We start from the raw sequence: 10,344 nt of genomic DNA, 5'->3' as shown, positions 1-10,344 counted from the left end.
AGCACGCTGCAAAGGGGGGAGGGGGGACGGCACAACCAGCGGACTTTTCTGGGCTGTATCCCGGGGCATACGTGTAATGCGGGAAAGCTGCGTGCAAGGGTCGTGCCCCGCACGATGGTGGCCGCCGCCTTGTGGCCCAGGGGGAAGAACTTCGTGGGTAGGGCCGCTGCTGTCCTTCAGGACGGGGCCGTGGTCCTCGCCCCCCACCACGGAAAGGAGGAGAGCCGGCGCAGTTGTGGCGGTGCTGATGCGGCCGATACTGCGAGCCGGCAGAGATGGGGCGTCTGCTCCTTGGAGGCGGACCGGGTGAGTGACAAGTGTGAGGCCGGCCACGGCGGGATCTGGTGTGAAGGCCTCTATCGCAGGGAGCTGGCGATCTCGACCCACCCGTCCCGCGGGCGAGCGGCGGAGGCCTCCGGAAACGCGAATTGTTGGACCGGTGCCTGCAGCGGGGACTCGGTGTGGCTGAAGGAGAGGACCTGCAACGGTGCGCCAGATGGGGTGGCGGGGCTCTCCGGTATGGAGAAGTACCACGTGGCTGGGGGGGGGGACCACAGCGGTCTCGGGCTCCCGGGCGCCGTCCGTTGCAGTGCCTTGGATGGCCGCCTCCTGGCTTCAATCGGCCAAAGGGCATATGGCTTTCGCTGTCCCCGTCGCTGCTACTGCTAGTTGACGTGTCGTTCATCACCAGGTGACCCCGCCGGGGTCTCTTCTGCTTGCCCTTGTCCTGTGGACCTGTGCCCGAAGGAAAAATTCGTGCAAATAGCGCACATGTATCTGAAGGCTATGGCAAAAAGAGCTTGGTCTGATCACTGCCACAGGACTAGATGCAAACATCTGTGTGTATACTAAAGCGAAAGGCTCGTTTTTCTCGCGGCCGAGCAACCATCCTCACGGGTGAGTAAGGAGGTTGCGTGAACGAAACGTTCAAGGTTCTAGCGTGTAGGCGGAACCGGCATCGCATTTGTTCACCACGCGAAGCGGCTTCTGGTTCCACTTGACACCAGACTGATAGCTACGCGTCGAGGGTAACGAAAACGAGTACCCCGCTCGCTCCTATAGAGCAAGGTGTACCTGTGTTTATGGAGATCTGACAGGTGTTCGCAACAGGGTTTTCGACGGCAAGCTTCTGCTGGGTTTCGGAGTCGAGCGGGGCAGAGGCGTGAAAAGGATTGGAGTGGCTGGTGTGGGTGGCCGTTTTGCTTGCGGGAGCCACCGCACTTGCCGAGCCCCCCCCTACTGGACCAATGTTTGGCCCGCTCGGATGGCACGTGGGAACCGGTACTGCTGCGTTTATAACGACTGGTGCAGGAGAACTGCAACAAGGGCCATTTTCTACGGTGCACCCAGCAGGACCGCCCGGGACACACGCTATCGCTGTCGGAGAGCAAGCGGGGGCGCATCCGGTCCCGACCGCGCAGACCGTTGGCCCGCATGGACCACATGGACCGCACCCTGCCACGGCCACGGAGTCGCAAGCGAGTAGATGTGGGCCAAAAACTGAAACCACAACGAACAGGTAGTAAAATGCGCACAGTGACGACTGGTATAAGAGAAAGCTGCGCCCGTGTGCAGAACGACAACGCGGTAGTTGTCATTGATACAAGGGTTACTTCCCATCAATGGTGCTGTCCGAACAGCAACAGAGATGCCCGACGGCACGAGGTGCTACTGTTCGGGGTAGGTTTGACTAAGGGGAGGGACGGCCTTCTTCAGCCAGACTGCAAGGGTAACCCGGCGGCGCGGGCGTCGTCTTATTCTTGCAGAGGAGGGCATTGCGCGGGACTCCGAGTACAGAGAGGACGTAACCTCCGCAAGTGGTGTACACGTGTTGCTAGGAATACACCGGCTGCGTAGTTTAGGGGACAGGCTCTGCTTTGCTGTATTCTTGGGGAAAAGTGGAAGGCCGACTGACAGGGGGAGAAAACGTTTGTCCCTTCTAATCCGGGTGCCGTCAGTAAGCTGAAGGGCCAACATGAGCAACAGTCACGACTTACCGCAAGTTCCGAGACAAGACCAGATAATGACGAGTTCACCGAAGATGGCGAAGGATGCCATAAGAATTCTGCAGCGCAGCGACACAAACTGGAAGTTCTCGCCGTCTCGCCCCATCGACAGAAACTCCGGAGCCTCTGGCCCCGTGACTCGATGGGAACAGACAGCACCCGTAATCGTTCGTCGGCGGGACTTCTGAGGTCGTCTTAAAACGTAACAGCATGCATCCGTCCTAGGTGATCAGCGAGCGTTTAAGCCAAAAAGCAGTGCAGAGTCTGCCTCTCAGTATCACCGCGTGCAGTCTGCGGATGACGGTGGCTCCGTCCGGCGCCTGGTTCCAAAGCAAACCAACAACCATGGGTACGTGCAGCGTTTTTCTCCAATGACAGATCTGGGCACTTTACCGCTGCCATGAAGTCGTGGCACGGCGACTTCTTTGCGCTTCGCTGGGTAGGCATACGGCTGGCAGGGGCAGGCCTAGAGCAGGGTGACATACGTTACGACGAAGAGAATCATTCCATGGGTGCGGTTGTTCATGACAAACTGTCGGGCCGCGACGCAAGCTTGATTCACAGCGCCAGCTAGAGGCGTACATCGGACTGACGTTTTGAAAATGTTGAACAGGTTGATTGAGTCTATTGCCAGCATTCCAGCTGCAGTCCATCACATGAATGTTCACCGCGGCGCACTGTGCGTGTCTGCTAAGCCTCATCGAACAGCAGAGGTACAGCATCAGCGTGCTATTCAGGTCCGGGTCGCCGACGTAGGCGTATTTCGGCTGCCAGCGGCGGGTTAATTCTTTGCGAGGACGAGTTCGAGAGCTCGGTGGCCTCCCTCGGTACGGAACCGGAGTATCCTCTCAACTCTGAGGAGGGGCTCTGAGACCAGGCTTTGCATGGGCCGTCCCCCACTGGACTTACAGACTCCGGCAAACGCCAAGATAGCAAGAATAGAGAATCCGAAAATGAAGTGCATGATGCCAGGGTGAAACGGGTTTCGAGCCTAAGCACACCACCCGGACGACAACCTAAGCACGAGGCCAGTCTGTTGGCGAGCTCGCCACTGGGTGGTGGTGAGCAGCCTGACACCCCCTGTATCGACCATTGCGTGTCGCACTGCAATGCATACACCCACTCGGGAATGCCTAGGTGCTAGCTGTGTTGAGCTGAAGGCCACGTGATAGTGCGTCACCACAGGGGCTGCGCGCGACAGTGTGTAACACAACCGTTCGGTTGGAACATGAAAGCCGCGCCGACTCTTCTCACAGCTGACGTTCTAAGGTGACAAAGCGACAGTCAGTTCCCCAGCGCGCGGACTCGGCAGGGGAAGGTCTGTGCTTCCCTTTATGGGAAGGTGTATAGCTGGATTGCCGCTTTCCAAACGCATGCCCTTGCTCACGTGCTTTGCTGCAATGATCATCCGGGAAACGTGCAGCGCGAGAATCGCGAATGACGCGCAGTAAACGACTGGGAGCCAAAAGGATCCGAGAGCATTCGCAGGGGCTACCCAGTTTTGTCTGATGACATTGGGAATCTTCGCAACTCCTTTGGTGGTGAAAATGCCTTTTAGCCAAAAGGTTGACACGTACACCTCGAAACAGAGCGTGAAGACCGTGTCAAAAAAGGGGACAATAAAGGGACCCCCACACCACCACGCGCGATACATTGCGGCGTGGCTGTAACTGTAACCATGAAGCTCAAGGAATGCCTGCCCACATCTTGATACTGAACGCTGAGTTTCCCGGCTGCTCGTGAAGAAAGGCAGGGGTAACGGGGGCCCTCATCGAGAACTCGTCGCCAGAACGAGAGGAGAAGACGGACAGAATCCGATTAAGGAAATGTGACCCGCTTCATCTTGCTGAGCGGCTCCACCTGAGAGACAACTCCGGCGCGACCGGTTCAGAATGGAAAGGCCCGAGGTGACACTGCCGCTTTTCGCCTGCCGACACAGGCGAGGAATTCTTCTATTCCGGCAGGACGTCCAACGGTGTTAATCTTATAGATGCTGACACTCTGAAACACAGTTCCGTGGGAACTGTAATCTAGATTAGCAGGCATTGTTGCGCGACCTCGTCTTGCTTCTGGGACTTGATGTGTGTCTGCTTGTCCAGTGCGAAAAAGCTACCGCTACGAAGGCGGCTACTATCCTTCACCTGGCTGCCATCGAAAACTTCTACGACATGTTCTCTCATGGCGCCTCTTCCGCCCCTTCCGCTTTGGACGAAGCTGTGACAAGTCCGATGCAAGCTAGTCGCCAGATCCGGAGAACGCCCTCTCCCAGTACAACGAAGCAGGGGGGTCCCAGCCGCGTGGCCCTGCTCTCTCGCCACAGACAGAAGAAGAACAAGTACCGACTGAATCTGAAGATCCGGGACACACCTCAGCGCAGGGCGCGCCCCTTAACTGTGGCAGCACCTGCGGGCCCCCTAGTACATACTACTGAGACGAGACGAAGCGCCATGTTGTGCTCAGTACCCGTACCGCAACACACGCGGAGAGAAAAGATGTTCAGCTGCAAAGATCAGGGGGGGGTACCGCAGAGGGAGTGTTGGACTGGGGAGTTCACACCCGATTACGCCTGCGAAGCCTGCTGTTTGCACGCAGGCGAAACAGCAAATGAGAGTTCGGAACGTTCACGAGGCAAGAAGGACCATTCTTTGGGGTTTGCGCTAATGGTCACCTGGGACGCTGCGGTTTCTAGGTCCGCCGCTTTCCCGGTACTTCGGCATCAAGTTGAAAAAAGAACCCGGAAGACCCTCTTAGTTTGTGCGTGCGTACTTCCACTGGCTGTCAAGCAGCCCCTCACAAACCGCATGTCTCGCGGTCTTCGTCGGCCTCCGCCCCACGTGCCAAACAGCCCGGTGTCTCCACTGGCTTCCGCAGACTGAAACCGCAGAGAACTTCGCCCATATTTGTTTCTTGCTCCGCTCTCTGTTCACTGACATCTGTGGTAACACAGTTGAGCTGCAGGACACTAAAGTCGTTTGGGCGTCTGTACTACAGCGACTCTCATTCTCCTTAGGATAGACTGGGTTTACCTCCACATTCGTTAGCAATTTCAACTGGTATATGGCAGACAGCGAAATCCTGTCAGAGAGAAGCTCACACGGTTTCTACTCGTGACTCCGACAGCCGTCTGGAAGTAGAGGGCGTCGGTGAACGGGACGCCACTGCATACACGCCTGCCGGGACCTTGTTATGGGAGGCCGCAAACCTAGCAATAGTGAGTCACAGGTTTACTTTTGGTACTCTTTTGCTCGGCTATACTTGCTCAACGACGAAGTCTCACTGCCTGAGAACAGCCGCCTACCTCGGCGTCTTGAGCAGATCGTGCCGATGTTTCCTGGGGACTCCCCTTGTCGGACTGGGTCCAACTTCAGTAACCCACTCTCGACGGCGATTTCGATAGCGCTTTCAAGCCGCAAAGTGGGTGCCTCTACCAGTGGCACAGCGGCATCCCGTGGCCCGGCGCGCTTTTAGGTTCTTGTCAGCTACAGCCGCGACGATAGGGTCGTACAGGTGCCCTGCAACAAAAACGAAGCAGCGGTTATCCTACCCGGCAGACGGACTACAATCATCAAACAGCTCAGAGTTGGCAGACCGGGGTAGCAATACCAGCATCAAGCAATGCTTGCCCCAGGGTTCTTTCTTGTCCTTGGCTCCTGGTTGTAGCTGTCCGGTTGGGTGCCATGGTTTCAAGTTCCAGTCGTCGATGCGTACACTAGAAAGAATTTCTTCACCTCTTTTCTTTTCCCGCCACAGCTGAGCAGTACCTACGCCGCTCACTAATGGCTTCACTCTGTCTGCTAATAGTGAGGACTATGAGATGGGTGATGCCGGATTTTTTCGCTTTCTTCCTCCTGCGCTGAGGGTCACTATATCTGCACCTCTTCTAGGACTGGTTGCCGCCAAATTCAATTGCGGCAGTTCCTCAGCGCATGACCCAGTAGTGCCGCCTCAAAATCCTCCAGAAGGGTATGCAACCCCGTTGAGCATTGCAATCGGCTCGTACGTTTTGACGCTAGTGGCCGTGCTGACTGCACTCCTCCTTTGCGTCGACGTACACTCCCTTGTCTACCTCCGGAAGCATGTAAGAGGTCAGGGCAGTGGCACCGACTAGCGGGTCGGTCTCCCTTACCACAGAAGGACTGGTAATCATCTTTGCAGTAACGAGTGTCAGGGGTAGCTCCGCTGGGACAAGCAGACAGTCTCCGTACCCAGACACCCTTGGGTTTCTGCTGGGGAAGACGGGCTGCGGCTGAACAGCAGCTGTGAAGCCTGGCGGCAAATTGTAGCAGACTCCTCTCGCCCAGATGTGAGGCTCCCGGAACGTGACTCCAGCTTTCTTCACTAGATCGCCTGGTCGACTGCTCAGTAGTGTCCCGAGCAAGGCCGGAGTTCTGTCTCAGTGGGGGCAGTTGACTCGAGTACTTGACTTTTCACAAGGGTGTCGCATCAAAAAACCGAAAAGTGACTCACACAAATGCGTGGACGTCACTGTCGGAGGTTCTTCATTGAAATGTTGCTTTTCCACCGTCTGAGGAGGCATCCGTGTTTCGGGTGCTTCTACGTGCATCTGCAGCATTCTACACCAAAGAAGATCAGAACCATTTGTCTCGTCATCACTGGAGCCCTCGTGCCTCTGTGTAGGTTCCTCCCGTGAATCGCCCGGGTTCGTCAGAGACTTAGCGTACGTAGTGCGTAGCCCTAGTTGGCGCATCGCGGGTGCCCAATGCAACTTGGTCGTGCCTGGGTAGAGAAAAGGCGGCCTGGCTGCTTACTCTGTCATTTTCCGAAGCCGAAGCGACACGTTTGTATTGGTCGCTCGCGCTCAAGCTGGGGTGCCCGCCAGTCCATCTTGGAGCGGTCCGTCCGTATGTGATTGCGAGTAAGGGCTCTCTCCAACGAGGGGCGGTGTGTTTGCTGTCAGGCTCTGTCCTCGCGGGTGACGCTTGGAAGGCGAGGATCATTTACGCGAAAAGTCACCCCTGTAACGCGGTTGAAGCACAGCTCTGCCTCAGCGTAGCTGCATATCTCTCCGACGCTCTGAGAAGCACGACTGGGCTCTTCGCTCTCGGGTACGGCTTCAGGGATAGCCGTTGCCGCGGCATCTGGAACCGGGAGTCGTGACTGTCGGCGCGGGACGGATCCAAGCATGGACACACTTCGTCCTTCGGGTTCCTGTACGCCCATAACACTGTCCACGGACCCGGTGACAACAGGTGCTCGACTCTGGCAACTAATGCTGTGGTGCCCCGCTCAATTGTTAGTACGCCGGAGCATGACTTGGCCGAGCGATGAGTCTGTGTATTTTCAGGATCATTGCGGCCTCGCTTTTTCTTCTTTCCTTGGTCCTTGACCAGTTTCTCATACGTAAGCTTCGGTAGCCACTGCTGAAACTAAGTAGCTATTCCGTTTGACACCTCGTTCCCATTTGTCCTGCTACCTGCTGACACACGGCCAGCCCACCAGTACGTCGTGGAGCAACGCGAACGTACCTTAACTGGAGGGGTTCGAAAGAAAGTGCACCCGGGCCTCACGGCCCCGTTTCTATGGCGAAATCGCACCTGTTAACAAGGGGGCCGCGTTTATTCACTCTTCGGCATTGCCTTTTGATGTTGACGGGAAATGGTGCCCATGTGTCCAAACTGCTGACGCCCCAGAAGCACACCGGTGACTCGCGTGGCGCAGTTGGACCTTTCAGCGTTGGCGTCTCTCGAAGAAACTTTGAGGCACACTAGAAGTTACACCTCTTTGCTCTGCTCGAGCGCTACTTCCCTTATTCTTTGGAAGACGAGAAGCCGGCCAGGGCTACCTCCACACTGGGGCTCCAAGCCGGCTAGATTCTGCGACACATACACACCGATCTGTATCGCTTCGCGCGTTGCCTCGGAGAAAACACCTGGCCGAACTTGTTAGGTCTCGTATGCGCCGATAAGCCTCACACCACGACGAGCTTATGCCGGTCAAGGACTGTCCTCCAGAGCACAAACACGGGACTCTTTTCGAGACTCAGGCTTCCCCCTGGTGATACCAGTCTTATCCAGACTGGCGTCACCGTCTCTGATGGTCTTTATCCGATGTGCGTATACAAGCTGCTTCCCTGTGCTGCAGGTAAGGCGGGGGAGAGTCGCTGCACTGGCTCGTCCTGCTCCGCGACAACTTCTTTCTCATCTTCTCCAGTTCCGAGGAGCTGCTGTTCTGTCACTGTCGCATCTCTGGTCCCGTCTACGCCAAACAGGCCTCCGCATTCTCCATGCCATCCATCACCCCTTCCTGTCTTGGTCTCCCCGGGTACTCCGCGATGCGGGTGCCGCGGAGTCGCAAATTGTCAAACTGTACACATCCATGATTCTCCAGTCCGCTTCGCCATCTCCGGCCGATCAGGCGCCGCCACGCCCATCCGCGCAGGTGTAGCGCGGTACGGGTCCGGCTCTCCAGTCTACAAGCCCATCTATTGTCTCCCACCTGGACCTCTTCCTTCGCCGCAAGGACCTGCGGAACCGTGTCCAAGGGCCCGAGCGCCACTGCCACTCAACCACGCTGGACAACCTGACAGGCTCAGAAAAGCACGGTGCGCCGACGCCGTTGTGCCTCATAGCAGTCCTTCACCTCGGTCAGGACCACGAACAGGCATTTTACGTTCATCACACCCGTGTGCCGACAGATCGTGTTTTGCAGCTCACCTTGTCTCCGGTGCTAATTCCATTGCTGGTTTCACTCCGGTGCAGTCCGACAGAAAGCGGTCTGCCAGCCCCCTGTCATGCTTGGAATGTTCATGCCACCCACGAGGCCCTTGCCCGCTGCCGTCATGCGACGGAACTGTTGAACTGGTACGACGTCAGCTGGAAGATGAACTGTTGTCGGCCACGCTCGCTTCCATATAAGAGAAGAAGCGCAGAGAAAGACGTAACAGCCGCTCGGCGGTGGGTGTGGCGACGCAGCCTTCCCGTAGCTCGGAACGTAGAACCGGATGTCCATAGTGGTCACAGATGGCCTGTACACTTTTTCCTGCCAAGGACCATGGGAAGCATCCGTTGAGATCGCGGTTGCTGCTTTCCCCTCAGCTTTCGTAAAGCGTTCCGGTGCAGCCTGAGATCCTGGCTAGAGAATGCATTTATGGTGATACCGTCTGAACCCTTGTCCCAACGGTGTTCATGCATGGACCCGGGCTGCTGCCTTGCGGTTTCCCGTTTTGTCTGGTGTTAACGCTGAAGCGTGGAATATCGGCGCGGTGACTGCTGCGCTGTCTGCGGCTCCTGTGAGCTCCCCGATGCCAGCTTGGCAGAGAGGCCTTCAGAGGCGGTAAGCGGTGCCAGTGTACTTTTGAGAAGGGCATAGAAGAGTTAACCCACCCACAAGGTCTCACCCCACTCCCTGTCGACGGTACTCCACCCGGTAGTCGCTTCTTTGGGATGGTCTTCCTTTAACATTTCGACTGGCTGCTTGACGAACTCCCCCCGCAAGTGAGCTTGTGGCACATAAGCAACGCCAGTCGGACTGTCGCCAGCGAGAAGAGCATGGGTCCCTGTTGGCTTTCTCGTCACACCTGATGCCAATAGGTTCTCGTTGCCATGCGGCAAGCCTTTCGTATAACGCCTGCCATCAGTGAAACCCGAGTGCGGCCCCGGATCCGTTCAGCTGGCACAGGCCGGTCTGGCCTTGCCCGCGCAGCCCACGTTCTTGGCTGTCTTCCGACGGTTCGGAACTCTGCGAACAACGGGAAAATCCTAGTGCTGAAAGAGACCTAATCTGTCCTTCTACGGAAAGAACTCGCCGCAATGGTGACCTACTAGCTTCGCGGGATATCCTGATGTGGAACAGGGGCTGTCCCACTCATGCCATTTCAAAGAACCCATGGCTTTTCTCAGCACTGAGGCAGCACCGGTTAGTTGGGTGACTTGGCGCACTGGTAATTTTACCGGCGAGGAGCCAGGAGTGGCTTTAACATCGTTTGACTCGACCAGCGCGGTCTGGACGGCGATGGCAACGCTGATCCGCTGAACGGGGTCTCTCCGTCCGAGTTGTCCGTAGCACGGCCGCAGCAGAGCAACCCGGCCCATGAGTCTGCGCCGCAGTAGCCTGGCAGAGAAGAGTGAACTGCTGTGGCGCGGTCCGGCGTTTTTGGAAGACCCGCTAGCTCGGGCGCCAACGCTGTCAGCCGCGGCAGCGAGGTCACATGAGGGGACAGTTCGCCACTCGAGAACCGCAGATCAGCTTCGGTCTTTTCTTTTTCTTTCAAAAGTTACGTTATTCCCATACGCTACGTTACCTCCTTTTACCTTGGTGTTGACCCGACAGCCGGACGACGAAAACTAACGACAGCGCGCCTGACGTGTGGAGCAAAAAC

At 56.9% G+C, this 10,344-nt stretch overlaps 1 protein-coding gene across 1 annotated transcript; it reads right to left on the bottom strand.

The window, feature by feature from the left end:
- Positions 1–1,015: 1,015 nt before the first annotated feature.
- On the bottom strand, positions 1,016–4,365 carry CSUI_002283 (uncharacterized protein; the record flags this gene model as incomplete). The annotated part of the gene is made up of 4 exons (XM_068062485.1): positions 3,394–4,365; positions 2,912–2,997; positions 1,998–2,065; positions 1,016–1,500 (listed from the first exon to the last, which is right to left on the bottom strand). The coding sequence occupies exons 1-4, from the start codon at positions 3,658–3,660 to the stop codon at positions 1,016–1,018; spliced, it is 906 nt and encodes a 301-aa protein (XP_067925539.1). The 5' UTR covers positions 3,661–4,365.
- Positions 4,366–10,344: the final 5,979 nt, after the last annotated feature.

Source organism: Cystoisospora suis (genome assembly GCF_002600585.1).
Source record: "Cystoisospora suis strain Wien I chromosome Unknown contig_960, whole genome shotgun sequence".
Lineage (NCBI taxonomy): Eukaryota > Apicomplexa > Conoidasida > Eucoccidiorida > Sarcocystidae > Cystoisospora > Cystoisospora suis.
This window is presented reverse-complemented; position numbering and strand designations above follow the sequence as displayed.